This window comes from Macrobrachium nipponense, chromosome 33 (assembly GCF_015104395.2).
Source record: "Macrobrachium nipponense isolate FS-2020 chromosome 33, ASM1510439v2, whole genome shotgun sequence".
Taxonomy (NCBI): domain Eukaryota; kingdom Metazoa; phylum Arthropoda; class Malacostraca; order Decapoda; family Palaemonidae; genus Macrobrachium; species Macrobrachium nipponense.
Window position 1 is genome coordinate 28158779 of NC_087219.1, and position 27552 is coordinate 28186330.

General features: G+C 40.2%; 2 protein-coding genes across 6 annotated transcripts in view; both read right to left on the minus strand.

Annotated features, from left to right (window-relative positions):
• Positions 1 to 27552, minus strand: part of LOC135203053 (two pore calcium channel protein 1-like) — a 734396-nt gene that overhangs the window by 452763 nt on the left and 254081 nt on the right. The window lies entirely within an intron of this gene.
• LOC135203050 (uncharacterized) overlaps positions 1 to 27552 on the minus strand; it is a 153838-nt gene that overhangs the window by 55471 nt on the left and 70815 nt on the right. The window contains exons 6-8 of the mRNA XM_064232636.1: positions 21234 to 23384; positions 20277 to 20355; positions 12339 to 12563 (exon numbers count right to left, since the gene is read on the minus strand). Of these exons, the coding sequence (XP_064088706.1) occupies positions 12339 to 12563; positions 20277 to 20355; positions 21234 to 23384 (2455 nt within the window). The remainder of the gene's footprint in view (positions 1 to 12338; positions 12564 to 20276; positions 20356 to 21233; positions 23385 to 27552) is intronic.

Sequence of the window (27552 nt, forward strand, 5' to 3'; positions counted from 1 at the left end):
TATTCTAGGAATATCTAAAAACCTTTCATCATAGGGTAATTTTAAAATGTTATGCTTACTAAATTCAAGTTTTTCATTAGTTGAATAAAATGTTTTTCTAACTCTTTTCCATACCACATCTACAAAAGTCCTTGGGTACTTAACCTTTAAACGCCGAGCCAGTATTTCCGAAAGTGTCTCCCGTATGCTGGCGGCGTTCGCGAGTGAGCGCCGAAGTGGAAAAAATGTTTTTTTCAAAAAATCACAGCACGCTTAATTTTAAGATTAAGAGTTCATTTTTTACTCCTTTTTTTGTCACTGCCTGAAGTTAATATGCAACCATCAGAAATAAAAAAAATAACATCATCATATAAAAATATTGGAATATATGACAGCGCAAAAATAAAATTTCATATATAATTGTATACAAAACACGCTGTGAGCAAAACGGTTAAAGCTAATGAGTTAATTATTTTTTCGTTGTATTGTACACTAAATTGTGGTGATTTTGGTGTATAACAAATTGTAAAAGGATCAAAGCAACACAGAAAATATTATTACAATATGATGCATGAATTCATAATGCGCGGACGTAAAAAAAAAAAGTTGTTTTAAAAAATTCACCATAAATTGAAATATTGTCCTACAGACTTCCCATTTGTTGCAAAATAAAGGTAAGTGTTGTATCTTACAATTGCAGTTTTCGACCATTTCGGTTGGTCAGATTTTTTCTATTTATCGCTATTCATATGAAAATATTTCAAAACAGATGAAAGCTACAACCATGGGTTGTTTTTAGTTGTATTCTACATCAAATTGTGCATATTTTCATATATAAAACTTTATGTAACGGCTAATATAAAACCGTGCAAACATTACGACAATCGGACGGAAAAGTTTCTGACTTTTTCGCAAGTTACCGCACGGACATAAGGAAAAAGTTTTTTTTTCATAAATTCACAATAAATCGAAATATTGTGCTAGAGACTTCTAATTTGTTGCAAAATAAAGGTAAATGATTGAATATTACTAGAATGTAATAGTTTTAGCTTACAATTGCGTTTTTTGACCATTTCGGTTGAGATAAATTTGACCAAAGGGTGAAATTTTGGCACTTAGTTATTTATATGAAAATATTACAAATCTGATAAAAGCTACAACCATGGGTTGTTTTTAGTTGTATTCTACATGAAATTGCACACATTTTCATATATAAAACTTTATGTAACGACTAACATAAAACAGTGCAAACATTACGACAATCAGGCGAAAAAATTTCTGATTTTTTCGGAAGTTAAAACGACGTAAGGAAATAGTTTTTTTTTTTTCAAAAATTCACCATAAATCAAAATATTGTGCTAGAGACTTCCAATTTGTTGCAAAATGAAGGAAAATGATTGAATATTACTATAATGTAAGATTTTTAGCTTACAATTGCATTTTTCAACCATTTCAGTCGAGTTAAAGTTGACCGAAATTGCGCATATTTTCATATATAAAACTTTATGTAACAGCTAATTTTAAATGGTGCAAACATTTCGACAATAGCACAAAAAAAATTCTGATTTTTTCGGAAGAGTTAGTGAGCGGACGTAAGGAAAAATTTTTGTTTTTTTCATAAATTCACCATAAATCGAAATATTGTGCTAGAGACTTCCAAGTCGTTGCAAAATGAAAGTAAATGATTGAATATTACTAGAATATAAGAGTTTTAGCTTACAATTGCGTTTTTCGACCATTTCGGTAGAGTCAAAGTTGACCGAAAATTGAAATTTTTGCACTTAATGTTATTTATATGAAAATATTTCAAAACTGATAAAAGCTACAACCATCGGTTGTTTTTTGTTGTATTCTACATGAAATTGCACATATTTTCATATATAAAACTTTATGTAATGGCTAATATAAACGGTGCAAACATTACAACAATCAGACAAAAATATTTCTGATTTTTTCGGCAGTTACCGTGCGGACGTAGGAAAAAGTTTTTTTTTCAAAAATTCACAATAAATCGAAATATTGTGCTAGAGACTTCCAATTTGTTGCAAAATGAAGGAAAATAATTTAATATTACTAGAATGTAAGAGTTTTAGCTTACAATTGCGGTTTTCAACCATTTCGGTTGAGTCAAAGTTGACAGAAGGTTGAAATTTTGGCACTTATAGTTATTTATATAAAAATATTTCAAAACTGATAAAAGCTACAACCATGGATTGTGTTTTGTTGTATTCTACATGAAATTGCACACATTTTCATATATAAAACTTTATGTAACGGCTAATATAAAACCGTGCAAACATTACAACAATCGGACGAAAAAATTTCTGATTTTTTTGGAAGAGTTACCGCGCGGACGTAAGGAAATAGTTTTTTTCATAAATTCACCATAAATCAAAATATTGTGCTAGAGATTTCCAATTTGTTGCAAAATGAAGGGAAATGACTGAATATTACTAGAATATAAGAGTGTTAGCTTACAATTGCGTTTTTTACCATTTAGGTAGAGTCAAAGTTGACCAAAGGTTGAAATTTTGGCACTTATCGTTATTTATATGAAAATATTTTTAAAAACTGATAAAAGCTACAACCATGGGTTGTTTTTTGTTGTATTCTACATGAAATTGCACACATTTTCATATATAAAACTCTATGTAACGGCTAATATAAAATGGGTCAAAAATTATGTCAAAGTGACGAAATAATTTCTGAGATATGTCGCTGATGCTTTTTAGTGCGAGAAGAAAGAAATTCGCGCTTGCACGCCTGGATAACGATTGTAAACAAAACAACAGCTTGATCCGTCAACTCCCAGCATCCCTCAAGGTGCGTGACTCAAAAGTTTCTGCCAAGTAAGCCTATATCTATTTTTCCTCGAATTTAAAAAAAAAAAACTTTTTTGAGTCGACATTTCATATGTCAATTCAGCACCCAACAGACAATTTTCATCAACGTTTGATACATCCAATCGGCGTTTAAGGGTTAAGTTTCAATGCAATATCATAAATTGTTTTAATTTCAGCGTCAATAAAACTACACACGTAAAGCCCTTAGGAACATCCCAGAAAAAAATGATATTGTTATGATACAATAAAGTTTCATACATACTTACCTGGCAGATATATACATAGCTAAGACTCCGTCGTCCCCGACAAAAATTCAAATTTCGCGTCACTCGCTACAGGTAGGTCAGGTGATCTACCGGCCTGCCCTGGGCGGCAGGACTAGGAACCATTCCCGTTTCCTATCATATATTTTTTCTCTTCCCCTGTCTCCTTGCGGGAGGTAGCTGGGTGGGTGGGCCCTAATCGTATATAATCTGCCTGGTAAGTATGTATGAACTTTATTGTATCATAACAATATCATTTTCATACAATCAACTTACCTGTCAGATATATACATAGCTGATTGGCACCCTTCGGTGGAGGGTAAGAGACAGCTACTTCTGGAATAGACAGGTAAACAACATATGTTGTAGGTATAAATAAAACCTTGGTTCCTACCTGATAGGTGGTAGACTTCGTGGGTGTTTGCCCCGTAGTCTGCATCACCTCAAGAAACTTTAGCGAGATATGTGATCTATGGCCAAGAATTCTTGTGGGTCTGCCGAAGGGGTCTTATCCACTTACTCGGCAGAGCCTGAAAGGACTTTGTCAATGGGTGCTGATCCACTTATATGACAACACACCTTATTAAGGAGCACACAACCAATCCCGACCACCTGATCCTAACCACCATGTTAGTATTAAAAATTGCTCCGAGTTATCCCCAAACTCTTTACAACAACCATAACTCAAACCAAATTGCACACGCACACAATAATTTTCCAAAAAAAAATTTTTATGATACTCATCTAATAAAAGATATCACACGAGTTCCTTACTGAACGAAAGTGACTGGCCGCCTGTGCGGCACCTGCACCTGCTCAGCAGAAAGTCTAGAACATATCTATTAGACTTATGTATTAATTAAGGATTGGTGTTAGCTCCTGTACCCAGGATTGTGCCCGCAGACACGAAAGGACCTAAAGAAAAACATTTTTCATAGGTCACAAAGCACGAACGTCCCCTTCAAATAGTGATAAGCAAACACTGAATTACATCTCCAATATTGTCTGCATTCCAAGATATTCTTTAGTGACATGTTTCTCTGAAAAGAGAGAGACGTAGCCACTGCTCTCACTTCATGAGCTCTTACTCTCAGGAGTTTGAAAGAATCATCCGTGCAAGCCTTATGAGCGTACGAAATGACGTTCCTGACAAAAAAGGCTATAGCATTCTTAGACATAGGTCTTGATGGATCCTTCACCGAGCACCAGAGACCTTGTCTAGAACCTCCCAACTGTTTCTTTTTCTGCATGTAAAACTTTAAAGCCCTTACTGGGCAAAGAGACCTCTCCGATTCCCTGCCGACGAGACCCGATAAGCCTTTTACTTCGAAGTTTTCTCGGCCAGATTCGAAGGATTTTCATTCTTCGCCAAGAATAATTCTTTGAAAGAACAGATGGCTGAATCTAGATTGAAACCCACTTTATCACTAAGGGCATGCAGCTCACTAACTCTTTTAGCCGTCGCCAGTGACAAAAGAAACAAACATTTTCTCGTTAGGTCACGAAACGAGGCCAAATGCAGGGGTTCAAATCTCGCTGAGGACAAGAACTTAAGTACCACGTCGAGATTCCAGTTAGGGGGAGAAGTAATCTTAGACTTCCTGGTCTCAAAAGATCTAATCAGATCATGTAGTCTCTATCATTCCCCAAATCTAGGCCTCTATTCCTAAAGACGGCCGAAAGCATACTCCTATAGCCCTTTATCGTGGCTACGGAGAGACGAGATTCCTCTCTCAAAAATAACAGAAAATCAGCGATTTCTGTTACAGAGGTACTGGCGGAGGACAACTTCTTCAACTTGCACCACCTCTAAAAACTTCCCACTTCGATTGGTAAACTCGGATAGTGGAAGTTCTCCGGAGGGCTTCTAGCGATCGAGCTTACTGCTTTGCTAGAAAAGCCTCTCGCTCTGACAAGTCTTTCGATAGTCGAAAGGCAGTCAGAGCGAGAGCGGGGAGGTTTTTGATGAAACCTCTCGAAGTGTGGTTGTCTGAGAAGATCCTTCCTTTGTGGGAGGGATCTGGGAAGTCTACCATCCACTCCAGCACCTCCGTGAACCACTCTTGAGCTGGCCAAAAGGGGGCTATCAGGGTCATTTTCGTCCCCTTTGATGTCACAAACTTCCTGAGCACTTGCCCCAGAATCTTGAATGGGGGAAATGCGTAAACGTCTACATGAGACCAATCTAGCAGGAAGGCGTCTACTGTTAGAGCTCTGGGGTCTTCTACTACTGAACAAAAGACTTCCAGTCTTTTTGAGAGGAACGTGGCAAAGAGGTCGACATGAGGAGTCCCCCAAAGAGACCAGAGATTCCGACAAACTTCTGAGTGGAGGGTCCATTCGGTATGAAGGACCTGGTTCCTCCTGCTCAGCCTGTCTGCTCTCACGTTCCTTACTCCTTGAACAAACCTCGTCAAAAGAGAGATGTTCCTTTGAGATGTCCACAACAGCAGGTCTCTTACGAGTTCGTATAGGGCATACGAGTGTGTACCTCCTTGCTTTCGAATGTATGCAAGGGCGGTTGTATTGTCCGCATTCACTTGGACTATCTTGTTCCTCACTAAAGGTTCGAAGCTCTTTAGGGCCAGGTGTACGGCAAACAGCTCTTTGCAGTTTATGTGCCAGGACACTTGAAGAGCATTCCAAGTGCCTGACACCTCTCTCTTTCCCAAGGTTGCTCCCTAACCTTTTTCCGACGCGTCGGAAAACAATACAAGGTTTGGGTTCTGCGTTTCTAGGGAAGTACCCTTGTTTTCCTTCAGTGGGAGTAACCACCATTCTAAGTGGCGCTTCATCCAAACTGGAATGGGAAAACTGTCCGAGAAAAGCCCTGTCTTCATGTTCCACGATCTTCTGAGGAAGAACTGAAGCGGACGGAGATGAAGTCTTCCTAGAGGAAAGAACTGTTCGAGCGAGGAAAGAGTCCCTAATAGGCTCAACCATTCCCTCGCCGAAGTACGTTCCTTCCCTAAGAAGAGAGAGACTTTCTCTAAGCCTCTCGTTAGTCTCTCTTGAGAAAGAAATACTCGAAAACCCCGAGAATCCATCCGAATCCCCAGATAGACCAAGTTCTGGCTGGGGATCAGTTGGGACTTCTCGAGGTTCAAGAGCAATCCTAAGGTCTTTATCAGGTTTAGTGTCACAGCAAGGTCCTCCAAACACTGTTTCTCTGACTTTGCTCTGATGAGCCAGTCGTCTAGCTATAGAGATATACTGGTTCCTTTCAGGTGAAGCCATCTCGCCACATTTTTCATAAGGCTCGTGAAGACCTGAGGAGCCGTAGACAGGCCGAAACACAAGGCTCTGAATTGGAAGATCCTTCCCCCCGTCATGAAACGGAGGTACTTCTTCGACGAAGGATGGATCGGGACGTGAAAATAGGCATCCTGGAGATCCAGAGACACCATCCAATCCCCTTGACGAAGAGCCGCAAGGACTGATGCAGAAGTCTCCATGGAGAACTTCTGTTTCTGAACAAACTTGTTCAGAGCGCTGACATCTAGAACTGGTCTCCAGCCCCCAGAGGCTTTCGCAACCAAGAAAAGACGATTGTAAAACCCTGGGGAGCTTTGATCCAGCACTAGCTCTATTGCTCTCTTGTCCCACATTTGATCCACCATTTGTTGAAGAGTATCTTTCAACACAGGGTCCTTGTAATTGGCGGACAATTCCCGCGGAGTTGACGTCAGGGAGGATTGTCCAGGAAAGGAATGAGGTATCCTTTCTGTAGAACAGACATTGACCAAGCGTCTGTATCTATGAGAGTCCAGGCTTCCGCAAATCCCCGGAGCCTGGCACCTACTGGTGTTTGGAGGAGCGTCACTTCACTTTCCCCTTTTAAAGGGACGGAAAGAGGCTCTACCTCTCTTCTCAGTTGCTTTCCTTTTAACGGGAGCTCTAGAGGGAGGACCTCCTCGAAAGGGCCGAAGAGGCGTAGAAACACCTTTCTTGTCTCCCACCATCACTGGTCTCTTCTTCCTGGATGATTGAAGGAGAAGATCCGTGTCGCTTTCTCCGTCAGAGAACGGGAAATGTCCCTCACCAACTGCGAAGGGAACAGAAAGTCAGACCTGGGAGCGAATAACAAGGCTGCCCTTTGCGAATGAGACACAGCTTTTGTCAAAAAAGCGCTAAAAACAGATCTCTTCTTCAAGAGACCTGCTCCAAATAAGGAAGAGACTTCCCCTGAGCCGTCCTGTACCGCCTTGTCAATGCACGACAATATTGCAAGGAGTACGTCAGGATCGAGTCCTTCCGAGGCATGGGCCTTCTTGGACATCACCCCAAGGGACCAATCTAGGAAGTTGAAGACTTCCAAAATGTGAAAAAGTCCCTTGAGGAGATGATCCAACTCCGAAAGACCCCAAGTTATCTTAGCCGTATGAAGGCTACGTCTCCTGGATGCGTCTACCAGACTGGAAAAGTCAGCTTCAGCCGAAGCTGGGAGAGTGAGCCCCATATTCTCCCCAGTCTGGTACCAAATACCTCTCTTGCCCGTAAGTCTAGCGGGAGGCATGCAAAACACCGTTCTGACTAGCTCCTTTTTGGTTAGCATCCAGCTATCCAGCGACTGAAGAGCTCTCTTCATAGAAATCGTCGGCCTCATCTTCAGAAAAGCCAACGACTTCGGCGTCTTGGAGCATGAAAAAAGTGAACGAGGAGAAGGAGGAGCGGCAGGGATCAAGGCATCTCCGTATTCCTGAAGAAGGAGAGCTGTCAAAACTTTATAGTTAGACAGCCCTTCTCTGCCGTGAGTCTCGTCTTCTGAGTCCTCTTCCAATATAGGATCAGAAGGAGAAATCAATTCTCGTTCTGGGTCTTCCTGCCCAATAACTCTCTCTACGGGAGACAAACTCCTAATAGGAGAGGGGCTAAGAGCATGTACAGAGCTCCTCTGCAACAATTCAGACGTCTCGCGCCTGGTTAGCTCCTCGCGCTTGGCTGGCGCCTCACGCCTGGCTGGCGCCTCGCGCCTGGCTGACTCCTCGCGCTTGGCTGGCGCCTCGCGCCTGACTGATGCCTCGCGCCTCTCTAAAATCTCGCGCCTGGCTGACGCCTCGCGCCTTTCTGGTGCTATATCCTTGTATGGATGACGCTTGTCTGGCGCCTCGCGCCTGGCTGAATCCTCGCGCCTGGCTGCGTCCTCGCGCTCGGCTGACGCTGCTGGCTTGGCAGACGTATCACGTCTGGTTACATCCTCGCGCCTGTAAAGTGTTTCACGCTTATCTGGCGCTTGAATCCTATAAGACGCTTCTCGTCTGGAGGAAACCTCGCGCTTGACTGGCGCCTCGCGCTTGTCTGGCGCTTCAAAATCGTCAAAAGAGTCTCTATCAGAAGAGATCTCAAACGCCTCACGTCCCACCGGAGCCTCACTCCTGGCGGGAGAAGGAAGACGAGACTTCTTGACAGGAAGCCTCACGTCTTTTCTACGAGAGGGATCCTTTGAAAGGACTCCTACCAAGGCGGATAACTGTTCTTGCACAGCCAAAATGATCCTCTTGGAAGCTTCTCCGGCGTCTTCTTGAACGGGAGAGGGAGACCTCAAAGGAGTTTTGTCCAAGCCAGGGGACGTCAAAACCCTCTTAGCCTTCTTGATCGAGGGAGGCGCTTCTTCCGAAAAGCGTTCGGGGCTTGAATCCAAAATAGGATCTTTCCAGTGCCTTTTCAGGGGCCTGGAAAGGTCCGAATCCTTCCACCCTCGTTTAGGAGAGGGAGAGGCGGACAAAGAGAAGCACTCTCTGAGGACGCTTTTCCTATAGCGGTCCTGAGCAGTCTGTCTAATTACAGAGCCTGCTGAAGGGACGCCTGACCGGGGGGAATTCTCCACAACCTCCGTACGGCTTTCGACTTTCATTCTCCTCTGGGCTTGGGAGCTTGGAAGAGGTCTAGGCCTGGGAGCGTCGCAGAGACGGTCAGACGCCCCCTCCACAACACTGGGGACACTCACTTCACTAAAATAGTCACTTTCACAATCCTTACCTTTCATGGCAGCCATTTTGGATTTCATCCTGTGAAGAGTAGCTTTCAGTTCAGCAATTTCCGAGGCCGAATCTGAATGTAAAGCCAGTGAGGGCCCTGATACAGAATTAGAATCAAATGCATAGTTAAGAGAAGAGTTAGAATCATTAAAAGGCTCAATAGGCCTTGTACTACTACCCGCACCCTTAGATGCCGCCCTTCTGACTCTATCCCTTTCTAACTTCTTCAAGTAAGAAGTTAGAGTCTTCCATTCCTCAACATTCAACCTCTCACATTCATGACAGGTGTTAGAAATAGAACAGTCAAAACCTCTACATTTGCGACATACAGTGTGAGGATCAACCGAAGCCTTCGGTATCCTCACCTTGCAGCCTACATTCACACACACTCTCACACAACCACTTGAATCAGACATTCTTGAAGAAAAATCAAAAGCAAGTCCAAATCCAGTCCACAGTAGCGAATGCCAAAACAACGATCCAGGTACGTAACCAAAAGTCCACAAAAAGATGATCAATTGTCTAGAAAAGCGAATTCCAGTCAGGAGCTGGCAGCAACGATGTTGATACCACCGGCGACAGAAAATATATGATAGAAAACGGGAATGGTTCCTAGTCCTGCCGCCCAGGGCAGGCCAGTAGATCACCTGACCTACCTGTAGCGAGTGGCGCGAAATTTGAATTTCTGTCGGGGACGACGGAGTCTTAGCTATGTATATATCTGACAGGTAAGTTGATTGTATGAAACAAAGAATTTCACATTTTTATGGTGATTGGAGTAGTAATGAACAAAAGAGGCAATTTTAATTGATTTTTGAAAGACTGAAAAGGTGAAATTTCTATCATTTCTATGGACAGTTACATCAAGAAAATTCAAATTACTATTTCTTTCTTCCTCTACAGTAAATCTTATAGAAGGGACTAAATTATTGAGATTATTAAGGAATTCCTGGAGATTTTCGTGAACTGGCCAAATACAGAAAATATCATCCATATACCTAAACCATATAACTTTTTGGGGCAAAATTCTTGGTAACATTAATATTAATATTTGAAAATAGTAAATCATTTATTTATCATGCAAAAGACATACTGTACATCTCTCTGAGAGAGAGAGAGAGAGAGAGAGAGAAGAGAGAGAGAGAGAGAGAGAGAGAGAGAGAGAGAGAGAGAGAAATTATTATTCTTATTATGTGATATAATTTAATTTTATTAAACTTACTATTACAGTATTAATATTGATATTTGAAAATTAGTAAATCATTTTTGAATGATAAAAATGTATTTAGTCATGAAAATAACATCAAAATACACTAATTAGTCACTATTTTCCTTGGAAAACCCGCAAATAGTGGAATTTTCCGCAAATAATGGGTAGATATGGTCCAGAGAGAAATCCATGTGTCCGCAAATCCGGAGAACGCGAATATGGGGGGGGGGGCCACTGTATATGGTGGCATCCACATTCACAACTCATTGCAATCCCGTTGCATATCTAAATGGCAAATATATCATAAAAAAATCGTTATGCCTTCACGGAACTCGTTGTCCTGTAAAAACCATTAAATGTGGGTGTGGCCTAAATCATCGTAGACTTGCGCAAAAGACCACATAATATTAATCTCATCTCAACATGCGCAATGCTGTTGTAATTGTTCGCTGCTGAATACATCACGGAGCCAAAGCCCTGCAACTAGTACATATAGGAGACTGATCGCCAAACCCAACCTTTACAACAGTCGCGGTCTGAAATCGCAAATGTGTGACCCAGGATTAAGATCCAAGTGTAAACATGTCAACAATCCTACACGATGATTACTCTCCTTCTCTCTCTCACAGACACAATTGGACAACCATACTATCGATTCCTTTGATTATCCTTCTAATAAGTGAATGAAATTGATTATGTTATGAACCTTTGCCTACTGCGACCATTTCAGTTTCCTCAAAGGGTTCTCGTCGCTCCTTTCTCCATCCATTTTACTTCATATAACGTAAAGTTTTATTACTTTATACTCCTAATTTCACTTTTGAACACATTAATAATAGAAAAAATGTAAAAACACAGACTTTGTGGAATGGCTGGAATGAATTTTCTTGATTCCCTTTATTTCTTATGGGGATATTTGTTTCATATTTTGAACAAATCAAATTTTGAACAGCCTTAAGGAATAGATTAAGTTTGAAGTATGAGGTACCACTGTATGTCAATTATAGATTTAATTTTGCAAAGAAAAGTGCAAAGAAATATTAGAAAAGCATGTATAAATACAAAAAAAGTTATTGCATATCCATTCTCGGTAAATTTATGAGTATTTTACAACAAGTATGCTCAGAATTTATTACTAATTTTATTTCTTATCTGTTTTGATATTGTGTGAGCTATTATTATAATTTTACAAATAAATTTATCTTTTAAACAAATCTTGTATAACTTTATAAAATTTATGATTGTCTTGTAAAGAGGCCCCACAAGGGATTGTGAATAGTAGTCATTTCCAACTTTTTGTGGAAGGTAGGGAAAATTTTTAAGAATTTTTTTTCTTACACCATGTGCATTTCTTCCTTCCTCTTTCCATTGTTGTTTTTTTTTTTGCCGACCTGAAAGTTTTGCCAGCCTTGGGTGCAGCATATTGATTTATTACCCTGTCCATTATAGGTTAAGCTCCCATGCCGGCTTCTGCAATCATCCTGTCTAGAAATGTATCATAAGTATATAAAGGCAATCCCGAGTTATTGGTGGCCTCAGTTATCGGCGGTCTGGTTTTATGGGGCTTGTATAGCCAGGAACTGCCTGTATTACCTTTAACTGTAACTAATCTTTTACACTGTCTATGTGTATACTACTGCAATTCAAGACATTTTAAACAAGCAATTGGTAATACGAATGCCTCATTCTCAAACTTCTCAATGCCAGAGGTCCTTTATGCCTCACACTGTTGGACTGCGGAACAGTTTCCTTAATAATGTTATGGAATTGGAACTCCAAAAGTTCAAGAAAAATTGGAATGCATTACTACCCTAAAGCAATTCCCCTTGCATTTTATAATATATCTAATTACGTATTTAACAATTTGTTAATTTATTCTTTCTTTTCTGATAACTGATCCATTCTTTCTGAATTTTCTATTACCTGCTGTAACTCCATTCAAGTGAACAGTAATATTCTTTGGAAGCTTAAATTTCAAGTCAATGGCCCGTGGGGCCTTTTCCATATGAATAGGTTTCATAACCTGAATAATAAAAAAAACAAGGACACATTTTACCAAACATACCTCTTCTTAAATATAGATGTAAAGTATTCTTCATATCCAAAGACTTTGAGCAATCATAATTCAGGAGTGCTTTGACACATGAATCATAACCTCTTATGGCTGCTTCATGGAGAGCAGTCCAACCATTATTGTCAGGTAGATTAATGTCGATTCCAGGGACTGCCAGCAACTCATTCACTTTAGAAATGTTATTCTTCATACAGGCTAACATCAACTTACTTTCACCTGAAAAAAAAAGAATGATTAAATTGACAGAACGTCCTTGAAACAATCATTAGTTTTATCAATACAAACTATTTTATTAGTACAAACCTCCTAAACTGACCGACTTTTGAACAAGTCTAGTACGGCAAACAAATTAAGGTATCCAGTGAAAATAACCACCCGCCAGCAAGACTGGATTAAGACTTTAAAAAGCCCCAAGCACTAGGAAAAACCAGGTTTTGATGTAGGAAAAACCCATTTTTGGTAGTCACTGTTGAGTCCTGAAGGATTATATATCCTTTCCATGGTCTATACAGAGCTCCATGCAACTAGACTAATGTCTAAGAATTCTCTTAACTGGTCTTGTGGCCAGGTATCGTATCATAACGATAAACATTAACACATAAGAGTATAAATGGACTCAGGGTAAGAGGGCACTTTCTATTATCCTCAATGGACGCTAATACCCAGTTTACCTATGTCAAAACCACAAGAAGAAGTGGTTGTGCGCATATGCACCACCATATTCTTTACATATGACCAAAGTCCAACCAATCCACCATTCCTTTCTGTTGGTCAATGCAGGATGACCCCTTACCCTAGTTCCATGTCTTTTTGTCAGGGAAGTGAAAATGTTTTGAGGACTTAACAGCAACTACCAAAAATAATATTTCCTTCGTCAAAACCTGTTCTTTGATAGTGTAGTCGCTGTTTCATCCTCAAGGAGCTTTACAAAGAAATTGATAGGTGATGAATAGCTCTTAAATTTTAATCCCGACAACCTGAAAACATTTTTGGTCCAGGGTCAAGCCACTAGTTTCAAGGCCCCATTCTTTATTCCAAATATCTTTTGGTTTGGTAGCAATGAACAAGAAACTATGTGCGAACTCACATTTTTTAGGGTGAAGTTCTGTAGTGACTTACCTAAGCATGCTGGTTATGGTTGCAGTATTGAAAAACCTTCCCCAACAGGAATAGGTAGCTCCTTACACCTACTGACATGTCTAACTTCAGCAATGGGCTTAGGAAAATCCAGAGATATTATGGCCAACTCTTGACAATGTGCGTAAGACAGAAGTGGAGTCTGGACATTCTCATGAACATGAATCCTAGCAGAACAAGACTGCTTGCCTAAGGTGAGAGTAGCCTGGAACATACCAAGAGGAGGCGCCATTTTGGACCCATCCACAGTAAATGTTGTAGTCGGTGGAGGAGGTTGAAGGCTGCTCCATGGGATGTCTAAACTCTCTAGGTGTCGCTGGCCAATAATGGTGACATCAGCACCTATGTCTGATAACATGTAGGCGAGAGTTTATGTCGCCATATGACAGGGGTATGTTCGGTGCTGTGGAAGAAGGGTATCCTAGACGACGGCAGCTATTCTGACGTCCCTTTTGGGTCTTGCTGGAGTGGGAAGTAATGTTGCTTGGAGATCCATCCAGGTGGTTCCTCTTCTCTCTGCAACACTTATCAGTGTCCAAATTAAGTGAAATGCACAGAATAAGGCACTAAAACGACAAGACACTTTGCACAACACTTTACTCATTAACCACTGATGACTATACACTTGCAGCACAATAAATCCAGATAAGATGCTGGGCGAAGGCAGCAAACAGAAGATAGCGTCGATGATTAATGGCGGCGGAAGACATATTTGCCATGTGTGTATTCGATGTGTTATCCTTATCACTAAAGGTTGGGGATGAAGGAAACACCGAAATACTAAAAGTAGGTTCTTAATGTCTAATGAAGTACACAAAATCACAGAGGTGCAAAACAATGTGCAAGCAAGGAAACAAAGCGGTGCCGTACTAGCGAAACATGACTGCCAAACGGGCGAGATTCAGTAATTACATATCGTACATGACATATGAGAATGAGATACATTAAATACATAGGGAGGTATATAAATGAACACAAAATATAAAGAATACATTACATATGCATAAAGGTTCATATATTGTAGTAAATGTTTCTTTCATTTACCTACAGTTCAACTCGGGGCTCTGTGGGTAAAGAGAATTTCCCTCCTGAAGTCTTTTTTTCTGATTTCCGCCACAGCAAGATGACTTTTTATCGCTTGTGTTACCAGAAACACAAATGAATCGGGCTGACTTTTTCTGTCCCAGATTGCCCCAAGATAGAACTGAAACGCTCTCATGTGAAGTCTCCCTAATGACAATAACTGCTCTATCGAGCCCAAAGTCCCGATCAGGGATCAGGCTCATCCATTTGTTGGCAGAGCAATGTTGAAGGGCGAAAAACTCCTATACTGTCTGAAACCAACACTCTACTCTTTTGGAGGAAGGAACAGGCCCAAAAAAGAAGTCATCCCCCAATAAACAATCTCTTGAGATGGAACCAACTCAGACTTTTGGAAGTTTAATAACAAACCTAACTCAAGTCAATATTAGCGTCCTTTCTAAGTCCGCCGAGACTGACAGCGAAGGAGCCAGTTGTCCAGCTACAGAGCTATCCTTATTCCTTCTAGATACAGCCATTCTGGTAGAGGAGCTATAACCCTTATGAGCACCTGTGGGGCCGTCAATAGGCCAAAACAGAGTGCCCTGAACTGATATAATTGATCTTGGAATACAAATCCGAGATAGTTCCTTATTTTGGATGCACTGGGATGTGGAAGTATGCATCCCACATGTCTATAGAGACCATCATATCTCCCTGGCATATGGCCAATAGAATAGAGCGATTTGTCTCCATGTGAAATTGTGTATTTTGAACGAAACTCCTCTGAGGTCTTGTCTGTGACTAACTCTATTGGTCTCTTCTAAAGGAGGAAATCTACTTTGCGAGAGCTGAAAACCTCTTTAATCCTTCTGAGTAGGCAGTCAAGATGATAAGCTTCTTGACTAACGGAATTGAATACCCAAATCTTAGACTTCTGTTACCCATGGTTCTGCACCTTTCTTGCTCCATACCTCCCAAAATTGCTGGAGTCTTGCTCCTCCTGGTGCATGGAGGAGATCGCTTTCACTTTTTGGGGACCAATCTTGTTGAGGTTTTCTTAATGGCTAGATGGAGCAGCTTCTTTTGGCCGCCTTGTGGAATGGGCAAACAAATCTTGTGTAAACTTCTTCTCAAGCCCCAACTCTGTGTCATTAATCAAAGATGGAGGAAAGAACTAGTCCTTCACTGAAGGTGATAACAGAAGAGCAGACTTCTGAACTGTCCGTTAGTAGTGAAGGAACACCAAAGCTCCCTCTTTTTCAAAACCCCTATCGCATAAAGGGAGGCTATTTCTCTTCAAGCGTCCCTTACTCCCTTGTCTGCACAAAACAGACATGAAGAAGATCTAATCCTATGTCTGAAGGGAAATCGGGGTAATCTTGAATCTTCTTCGCCAAGGCTCCTACAGACAAAACCCAAAAACTAATTACCTCTATAATCTTGAAGGTGTTCTTCAAAAAATGATCAAGTTCTGCTGAGAACATTATCTTGGCAGCAGAAAATGCTGACCTTCAGGCCGAATCTATAAGGCTAGACTTCGAAGTCCTCTTGAGAGGAGGCAGAAACTCCCAAGGAAGGAGCTTTTTCCACTATTTTTTGCAATACACTGTGCCTCTTCACCTTCTACTCCATCAATTTTCATTATTGTTATATTATCATCATTATTATATTATTATTAGTATCATTATTATATTATCATTACTATTACTAATACATAATATTATGTTACTACTATTATTACTATTATTATTTTTATCTATATTATTTGCTGTAATATAGTTGGTTTTGTTACTGTAATACAAGGAAGGTGTACAGACTTCAAGTAACACTGTTTATGTATGTTAAAAGCACTTACTGCATTTTTTACACAAACTGAAGGGGGGGAGGTGACATTTTAAGCGCACTACTTTCTTTTTTATTTTAGGGTCAAAACATTCTGAAGGGAATGGCTTTTTATTTGGTACTTGGTTGAAATCGATATGTTTTGTTGAATAAACTTTAGAGGCATTTTTCTCATTTTTAAAAAATTGTCTCTTGAGCCTCTGTGGTTTTAAGGCCCTCAAATAGCCAAAAATGTAATTCAACTTCTGGTGGACAGGATCTCTAGACTGTCCTGTTCTTGCTGAATCTCGCTGAGGTGCCAAATTCACTATGGATAATAAAAAGTACCCTCTTACCTGAGTACATTTATACTCTATCACGTGTTATCGTGATATAATGTTTATCATTACGACACAATACCCGGCCACAAGACCACTTAAGAGAATTCTTTGACATTAGTCTGGTCACCAAGTAGTTCTGGATAGACCATAGAAAGGGTAATCCTTGAGGATGAAACAGAGACTACACTATCAAAAATTATGGTAATCCATCGCCCCTCACAACTGACATTTGACACTTAACAAGTTACGTTGTCTGGAGACAGATTCTTCTTCAACTCTGCCAGGCTGTCCAGAAAGTCTGTGAAAGACATACTATGTACTGTCGGCCAAAAAACTGGTGGCAGAGTTTCATAATTTTTCGTTCACCTGCCTGACGCACGATTCATGCCTTATTTATCTATTTTTCTTTTCAAAGGTGGAAGAAATCATATGTAATGACGTAATAATCAGTCACTGATATCTTCAGAACATTATGTTATGTTATGTGTAAAACTATTTTCCATATAGCAAAATTGATGTGAACAAAACGAAGTGATAAAAAACATCATTACAACCACTGATATACATTACCAAATAGATAGGAGACACCTATCACTAGTATTATCGCATAAACATCGTCCTTACATTATCATTTCAATATTAAGTTGAAGGTAGTTGAACTATTCCATTTGTTAAATTTTACAGAAAACATTGGAATCTAACAAAATGCTATTAAATTTAAAAACGAAAAGAAAAAAAAAAGACAAGCTAACAGTGTGAGCAATGCGACCTCACTATTGCTTTTGATGTCGTTATGTGCACGGGAATCTAATGTCAATTGTGTCATTTATCGGTCTAAGAAACATCCCTCGATGAGCAAGAGACAATTATTGCACTGCATTTGGTGCAAGTTCCTGTTGGAGAGATATGAAGAAAGCATAATAAACCGGAGAAAATCATACATAGATGAATCAAATTGTTTAGAGAAGGGCAAAGTTTAGAACATGGGCCTAGAGGTGGAACACCTCGAAGCACCACAAGAGAGCAAAACAATACAGTAGTGTAAATGTTGCTGAGCAATATTCATTTGTGAATTTTGAATTCTAGTGCCTCATCACAATATTGCTGAGCCAGGAATCATAACTAGCTCTACGCTTATGACTGGTGTCTGATGAATACTTTAGATGGAGAGGAAGAGAATTTTAAATCTTCACTTGAAATCTTTGATAGGTGTCCAATGATACTCTTTTTGTTTTGTTTTTTATCGGTGGCCAGTGAATACCACGGATAGGGAGGGAAAAAGTTTCAATGATGCATGCATTTTTTTTTTCTTCAAAACCTAAAGAATACTTGGGAGATACTTTATTCACATCAGCCTAATCCCTCCATCACTCCTATACGCCACCTCCGCTCTCTTCTACATCTCAGGTGACTCAATCCGACTTCTCCCTACAAACTCCATCGCGTGAAAGCATCACTAATGATAACGGTTATTTTAAAATTCCCCGCACCGACAACGTACGCTTTAAAATGCATGTTTATAATATATTTTCTGTTCAAAGAAACTTTATCTTTCATTCCCCAAAATATGTGCATACACTCGTGTTACACCCTGTGTGATTGTTGTAGCCGTCAAAGAGCAACCCTTGATTAAAGCAGTAGGTTTTTCTTGAAAAAAGAAAGAAAAAAAAAACATATGAAATAGACTTAAACAAGAACGTCACCTTTCATATTTCTTATCCTTTCAGCTACTTATATGCTTATGGTAGTAGGTCTAGGTATACATGTGAAACTAATTTTAATTAATTTCTATTTAGAAGAAATGAATAGCTACAGAAAGATCAACCTAAGAAAGCTTTAATGAAAGTAACCTTTCTTAATGTACTCATCAGTTTTGACTCCCACAGCTTTCCAACATGTCCAAATGAAACAGGATGATATGCAAGGCATGAGATAGAAAATAAAAGACTTAATTATATTCCTTTGATTTTTTTATGATAGCTTTTTGACTTTCAATAGCTAGGTCTGAGTTAATTATGTTAAGCAATTATGAAAAGGATAAGAAGAAAGGCGAACATGGCTAATGAAACAAGAATAACGGGAATAATAAAATAAAGCACATTAATATACATTGTGTCGATTTAAATATTCATTCATATTACGTCCGAGAGAGTATACTGCTGAAAATAGACCTAGGCTAATCATGTGTGAAAATCAGAAGTCCAATTTAGGCCCACTAAAAGTGTTATGCAAATTATTTTATTGATCAAAGGACAAAATTAGTTTAATTAAACATTGTTTTAAAAGAATGTTAACGCCTTGATGTATTATTTATCGGCTGTAGGAGACGAAATGACAACACCCCAGTGCAGTACGATACGTTGAGTCAAGACTCGAGCAGCAGCAAAGCCAACTTCAAAGTGCTTAGGTATGCTGTCACGAAGCTAGAGTTGAGAATAAAATTAGAAATCTTACCCAGCTGTATATATTTTCCTTACTTTGCAAAATAATTATCTTTAATACATTGAATAAGTCTACTCAATTTTAATGTAATTTATTTCAAGTATAGCACCTTTGAAAGGAAATGTTATTTATTGTTAAGTAAATAATCTGGCACCTGCATATGGCAATATTTCCATAACGAACAATGCATGTTAGGCATAGGCAAAAGCTTTTAGCAGTAATAAAGAGCCACTGTCTTCTTAGTACTTGGAATGTCAATGTCAGATGAACAAGAGGATGAGGCAGCTGTTGTAGGTGCACCACCACCAACAACTACTTGTATGTTGTCATCCAATGAGAGGGCATGGACAGACTTCTCAGCTCGAGTTCTGATCCTTCAAAGAGGGATAGCAATGGATGATGAGGAAAGAAATAAACCTGGATTTAGGGGCATCACTAAGGGCATATCTCCCTAATGAGGATGACTTAAACTTTTCCCAGTGCAAGGAAGACCAGCTAGCACACTCCTTCCAAGGAAAAGAGCGAGAACATTGACAAGAAAATGCCTTCTCCCTACAGAAGGAACAAAAGCTGTGGGGTCTATCGTTGCAGGAGACATGAAACACCCATAACATCTGCCGGCACTACTCATAATTTTTTCTCCACTGCTGGGAAAAAAAAGCAATAACAACATCCTAGTTTCTCAGAATACAGTTTACTCATCCAAATGTTCAACAACCATAACAGGAAAAGGACGAACACAGCACGTCTACTCTTCTCTGTGGCCGGAGAGAAAGGCAGTGATGGTGAATCATAAGGTGAATGAGGGATACTAACCCACTCACCTCCAATCTCTACCAGTTAATGATCTTGTTACGAAGCTCAGTGACTGTTCTAGTTTACCCTAGTCTCTCCTATGTAAAGAACAACTGTTTTTTTTGTTTTAGAAACAATTACAAGTGTTAATTTGAATTTATCTTAGAAAGAGCATTAACAAAAAAGCCAGGAAAACCTATACTACAGTAAGTATTTATAAAACAATTACAATATTTTGCAACACAGAAAAGGTAATACTGTTTGTAATCACCATTAATGTATTCATGTGCAAATATCTTAATACCTATAAAGTACAGTAATAAATAATATACTATAACAACTACAAAGCCGCCTCCTTGTTTCAGTTTACCTTTGGGACCTCTCTTGTTGATATGTTTCTGCTGTTTCCTCAAGGGTGACAATGGCAAAACCTTTGCAGTATCTGAAACCTGAATAAAAAAAATCTCAATTAGTGAATTACATTTGTGCTATTGTTATCATTATCATTATTATTATCATTATCATTCAGAACATGAAATCTATTCTTATGGAACAATCCCACAGGGGCCACTGACTTGGAATTCCAGCTTCCAAAGAATATGGTGTTCATAAGGAATAAGTAAGAGGAGGTAAAGGGAAATACAGAAAGATCTCACTTAAACCGAGATTTAATCGAACATTTACAAACATTCCAGGGTAACAATTTAATATGCTACCATATTACAAGAGATCTTGCAAGAATATATCAATCAGCAATGCCATTTAAGCTTAGAAGCAACAAAGTCTTACAAGTTCACTTTTCCATAGGCCTATCCTAACCCAAGAGGAAGGTTATCTTTGCTAGGCAGTAATCAGAACATCTGTATATGACCACTGTATGAAAGTATAAATTATACTTAATAAAAGTAGTACATAAACAAAAGCATCATAAAAAATTTCTGTACTGGTAAACATTAATATAGCAAGACTATTGACAACAAATATGTTCATGTTTTACTTTTACAAATGGTAACAAAATATTGTCAAATTCTGAAGTTTAAAATGTTTTTTCTTACTTCTACTATTTGTACTGTGAGGATTTTACTCTATTCAATTATTATTTTGTTCTACTTGGGATGTCATAATTATGTGGTGTTTGTATAAAGCATAACTGTACAGTAAACTATGTTGTAACATATTTCTAATATTTTCAATCAGCAAAACTCATTTTAAGTGAGTAAGACACAAGAATACCAATAAGTAGGCTGTAAAACTACAAGAAATGCTAGTTAAAAAAAGCTTCTAACAAAGCGCTTAATGATCTAATCTATTTGAAAAGAATTCTTACCTTACTTTTAGACTGTTCCTGTTGATTTTCGAGGAACAATGCATATTCCACAATATCTCCTAAAGCTAAATCTCGTTCCTGAACTTGTGCTTCACTCTGGAAGACAATGATCCCCAAAACTGCCCTGGACCATGGGGTAGGCAACTCACACATTAGTTGTATTAATCTGCTGCTTCCACACTCCTGAATCCGGTGGCGTATGGAATCTGCTAAATTTCCTAGTGAAAAAGGCTGAGGTGTGACAGGTAATAACAGACATCTCTCATGTCTCCAAGCTAATTCCATTACTATTGCAACTAATGTGCCTAAGCAATATCTAACAGTTACAGGAGCATCCGCTGCCGACATCCAAAACCGCAACAGCTGTCTAATTGGAGGAGTTATCTCTCTTGGATCTTGCGAATGGCCCCAAAATACCTGCCATGCAATATGTTCCCTTACCAATTCCTTGTGGTTTGGTTGTCTCAAATCTTCGCTCAACAGAGTAACGATGAATTCCAAGAGGCCTAAGGAACTGCTTCGACGCAGAGAGTCATTTTCACAAGAGCTTGACATGGAAGAGTCATGTGAATTACCTGGGCTAGACAGCAGAGACTCGATGGGCCGCACCATAAATTTCCATGGAAGGTACAATTTCTCGTGGAACTCCTTATCATGCTTTGCGGCTGATGAAAGGACACTGACATAATATTTGCGCATCTTTAAATTCAGCGGAGGAAAGAATAACAACACGCGATGCGCTAAGTCAATAGCTCGAGAGTAAGCTAGAGCAAATGGGGCTTCAAACACCATTTTTTGAAGAAGATGACCAAGAGTAGCTGGGGGTGGGTACATGTAAGGAGTGATGAACAGATGGAGTCCCTGGATACCCATTATAATGATTCCTTTTTCTGTTTCTGCCATTTTGGACTCCATAGTATCTTCGTCTGTACTAGACTCGTAGAAAGCAATTTCTCGTTCCGAGAGCTCCCTTACAGATGTGGTGCACTGAAAAGTTGAAGCAGGATGGAGCACAGCCATTAAGGAACTTGTTGGATGGCAAGTTTCATTTTTCTGCACAAGCTTACTCTCAGCATGGTTTGAAATGGACATGCTGAGTTGATTTATTACTTTACTGAACTGGATAGATTTGATGACAGTGTTCTTCATGTCCTTCTTTGAATACTGGAGGATTGTTGCCTGGGGGTTGACACATTTCTTCATGTTCTCTGGGAGTTTCTCAAGATCCTTCTTTGTCATAACAGACCCAGATGTTCGCTTGTATTTTTGCTCTTTACATTCACCACCGTTTGTATTTTCCTTTACATTTAAATTACCCATTTGGAGATTCTCTTTCAAACTTTTAGCCTCAAACCCTGATGATAGACTTACATCATTTCTGACAAAAGGCTGTGAAAGCCTTGAAACTGCACTTTCAGGAAGAGTAGCAGTGGTTTTTGGTATTTGGGACAAATTTGGTAACTCCTCCTCCTCCTCCTCCTGTTCTGATACATCTGGCAAACCAGTCATATCAACTTCATTTCCATCAGATATCTTGGAAGACTCATTCTCTTTGCTAGCCTCTGGAAAATGGAGTGCTTTTACACATTTATATGTAGGCTTGCCAATACCAGAGGCTGAATTTTTTGACAACATTACCGTTTGTTCTATTACATCGTTGGCTTTTATCATACATTTTTTCTCTGAACTATTATCCTCTGATAAGACAATCACTGGTTGTGAGACTCTCTTCACCTCTGTTATCATACATTCTTCATCGCTGTTTCTCCTGGGCCTCCCCTCCTCCAGCACTTCAATGTCAACTGAACTTCTTACTATGCCCCATGAAAATGGTGGATCCTTCTCTGTCTTTGTGATAATGCAGTCGTCACTCTGACGAGATATAAGTATATCTCCTTTTGGTTTCCGGACAAGCACTTCACTAACTACTTCTACTCCAGTTTCACCTAGTTGGCTTTTGTTTTTTTTTGAGAAGTAATCTGTTATCAATAAGGGCTGCTTGTCAGAAGGAGATGCACGTGGGCCTCGGTGCCTTGTGTCTTTCGAGGTCGATGGTTGTGGTGGCAAAGAGCTCTTATTTGTGGGAGAGATATATTCAATACCCATAAAATTATCTATTATGGTCTGCTTAGAATTTGGAGCCAAACGACACTGGAAAGGAAGAAAATGCAAAATAAAAATAAAGTATTGTCATGAAAACAGTAAAATGATATTTTCATAATAAAATAAATTTTTAAACATACTTACCTGGTAGTTATATAAATAGCTTAAGTCCCTGTGACATCACGGCAGAATTTCAAAACTCGCAGCAATCGCCGATTGGGTAGTCAGGTGTACCACCTGTGCACCCTCTACCCAGGTACCTGGAACCATTCCAACTATTCCTCACATCTTCCATGCCCCTAGTCTCTAGAGGGGAGGAGGGTGGGAATTAAATTATATATAACTACCAGGTAAGTATGTTCAAAAATATATTTTATTATGAAAATATCATTTTTAAACATCTAACTTACCTGGTAGTTATATATATAGCTGATTGACACCTTTGGTGGAGGGTCAGAGACAGGCAACATCGTTGGCATTGACATAAGAGTTAATAAACAAACTTACGGGTTCGTACCTGTTTAAGGAAGCTGACTTTACTAATCTCCTGTCTCATTATGTCTGCTTTCCTTAAGAGATCCAGCGATCCACCCAGGGGGCTGAAGACCTCAAGGAGCTGTCAAAACCGGTGCATAACCTCTATGTGACAGGACCTCATCCAATACCCTTATTCCGGGCGCTACCAAGGAATGAAATGACCACCTGACTGAGAAAATCAATGATTGTGGAAGACTGCGTCCAGTCTCCACAAACAACCATAAAAATTCAACCGTCCCAAGGAGGGAAAAAAGGCATTGGGTTATGGGATTGTAGGGGTAGATCCTTCTCCCACTACTGCATTCGCTGCTACGAATGGTCCCAGGGTGTAGCAGTCTTCGTAACGAGTCTGCACATTTTTCAAATAGTGTGAGGCAAACACTGACTTACTTCTCCGGAAAGTTGCGTCCATTATACTCTGTAAGGACCTGTTCTGTTTGAAGGCTACAGAGGTTGCTACTGCCCTCACTTCATGTGCTTTCACCTTGAGAAGATTGAGGTCCGCCTCACTACATTCTGAATGAGCTTCCCTTATAAGGTTCCTAATGAAAAAGGAAAGCGCATTCTTGGACATTTGTAAAACAGGCTTTTTGACAGAGCACCAAAGACCATCTGAATTACCACGTAAATCTTTCGTTTTCTCTAGGTAAATTATTAGAGCTCTCACTGGACATAGGACTCTCTCTAACTCTTCTCCAACTAGATCCGAAAGATTCGGGATCTCGAAAGATCTTGGCCAAGGTTGTGAAGGGCATTCATTTTTAGCCAGAAAACCTAGCTGTAGGGAGCATATAGCTTTGCCATGTCTAAATCCTATCGCCTTGCTGAAAGCATGGATTTCACTAACCCTTTTGGCTGTAGCCAAACTGACCAAAAAGAGTCTTCAGAGTTAAGTCTTTTAACGAGACCAAATGTAAAGGCTCGAATCTCTCACTCATTAGGAACTTCAGAACTACATCCAGGTTCCATGCAGGAGAGTCCTGTTGTACTTCTTTCGTGGTGTCAAAGGATCGGAGAAGGTCCTGTAGATCTTTATTTTCAGATAAATTCAGCTATGTCTGAAAACAGCAGCTAACATACTTCTGTATCCTTTAATCGTTGAAGTCGAAAATTTTCGCCTTCTCCTAAGGTATAGAAAGAAGTCAGCTATTTGAGTCACAGAGGTACTGGAAGAGGAAACAGAGTTGTCTCTGCACTATCCTCTAAAAAACCTCCCACTTGGATTGATAGACCTTGATAGTAGAAGCTTCCTTGCTCTTGCAATCGCACTAGCTGCCTCCTTCGAAAAGCCTCTAGCTCTCGTGAGTTTTTCGATAGTCTGAAGGCAGTTAGACGTAGAGCTTGGAGGTTTTCGTGATACCTTTCCAAGTGGGGTTGTTTGAGAAGATCTACTCTCAAAGGAAGGCTTCTCGGTGTGTCCACCATCCATTCCAGTACCTCTGTGAACCATTCCCTTGTTGGCCAAAAAGGGGGCTACGAGAATCATCCAGGTGCTCTCGTGTGACAAGAACTTCCGAATCACCTTGTTTACTATTTTGAAAGGTGGAAAAGCATACACGTCGAGGTGCGACCAATCTAGGAGAAAAGCGTCTATATGAAGAGACTCTGGATCTGGCACGGGAGAGCAGTACGTCTCCAGCCTCTTCGTCTTCGCTGTGGTAAACAGATCTATGCAAGGTCGCCCCCACATGCGCCACAGGTTCTTGCAGACCTCTCGATGAAGAGTCCATTCCATGGACAATACTTGACCCTTCCTGCTTAGGCTGTCTGCCAACACATTCTTCTCCCCTTGGATGAACCGAGTGACTAGGCTCACATTGTTCACCTTTGCCCACTGAAGGAGTTCTCTCGACGTCTCGTAAAGAGACCTCGAGTGAGTTCCACCTTGTTTGACGATGTAGGCCAATGCCGTGGTGTTGTCGGAGTTGACCTGCACTACTTTGTTCTGAACCACTTCTATGCACTCCTTGAGGGCCAAAAAGACTGCCAACAGCTCCTTCTGGTTTATATGGAGCTTCATTTGTTCTTTTGTCCAGGACCCCGAGAACTCCAACTTCCCCAGAGTTGCTCCCCACCCCGAGTTCGAGGCGTCGGACAACAACACTAGGTCTGGGTTCTTTTGTTCTAGGGACAAACCCTCCTGAAGTTTGACGGGGTCGTTCCACCAACGAAGACATTGCTTCATTGTTTCCGAAATAGGAATCGACATTGTCTTCAGATCCTTTCCTTTGTTCCAATGCCGATTTAGGTGAAATTGCAGGGGACGAAGATTTAGTCTTCCCAAGGAAACAAATTGCTCCAGAGAGGAAAGGGTCCCCAGAAGGCTCATCCATTCCCTCGCAGAGCACATCTGTTTGCTTAGGAAGCTTTGCATCTTTTGCAGGGCTTGATCTGTCCTTGAGGCAGACGAAAAAGCCCGAAAATCCAGACTCTGAATCCTCATGCCCAAATAAAGGATTTCTTGAGAAGGGATCAGTTGAGATTTTTCTTTGTTTATTAGAAGTCCTAATTCCTCTGACAGCGTTACTGTTTTCTGAAGATCCTCCAGGCAGTGACTGTAGGAAGGAGCTCTGAGGAGCCAGTCGTCCAGATACAGAGAGATTCTGACAGCTCTCGCATGCAGCATTCCTGCAACTTGGTCATCAATTTTGTGAAAATTTGAGGCGCGGTGCTTAGTCCGAAACAAAGAGCTCGAAACTGGAATACTACTTCCTCTTTGTATACGAACCTCAGGTATTTTTTGGAGCTCGGGTGGATGGGAATGTGGAAATACGCATCTTGCAGATCTAGTGAGACCATCCAGTCCTCCTTTCTGACTGCTGCCAGGACTGATTTTGTAGTTTCCATCGTAAATTTTATCTTCTGTACGAAGACGTTGAGTGCACTTACGTCCAGCACTGGTCTCCATCCCCCGAGTTCTTGGGCACCAGGAATAAAGGATTGTAGAAGCCTGGTGATTCTACATCCCGCACCTTCTCTATTGCTTCCTTTTCTAACAACAGCGACATTTGCTGTTGAATCGCCTGAATTTTTTATTGCTCTCTGTACCTGGCCGATAGATCTATCGAGGACGTTGTTAAAGGAGGTTTTTCTAGGAATGGGATTTTGTACCCCCTCCTTGAGCATTTGAATGGACCAAAGGTCCGCTCCTCTTTTTTCCCAAACTTGCCAGAAGTTGGAAAGTCTGGCTCCTACTGCTGTCTGAGGACGAGCTTCGTCAAACCCTGCTTCGTCCTTGTCTTGATCCTCTTCTTTGAGACCTCTTTCCTGAGGGTCTGAAACTACGTCTGCCAGCGGTAGTCCCTCGAAAGGGCTGAGAAACCTGATGTTTTGGAGCCTCTTCCTTCGCTTTACGTGCTAAGAGGCCAGCAGGAATTACCTTTCTTGCTGTTTTAGAAACTAGATCTTGAGTCGCCTTTTGTGCTAATGCTGACGAGACTTCCTTAACCCTTAAACGCCGAAGCGGTAAAAAAAAAATGTCTCCCGTGTGCCGGAGGTGTTTCAGAGTGAGCGCGGAAGCGGTAAAAATATATTTTTTTTTAAATCACAGCGAGCTTAGTTTTCAAGATTAAGAGTTCATTTTTGGCTCCTTTTTTTGTCATTGGCTGAAGTTTAGAATGCAACCATCAAAAATGAAAAGAATTATCATTATCATATATAAATAATGCGATATATGATA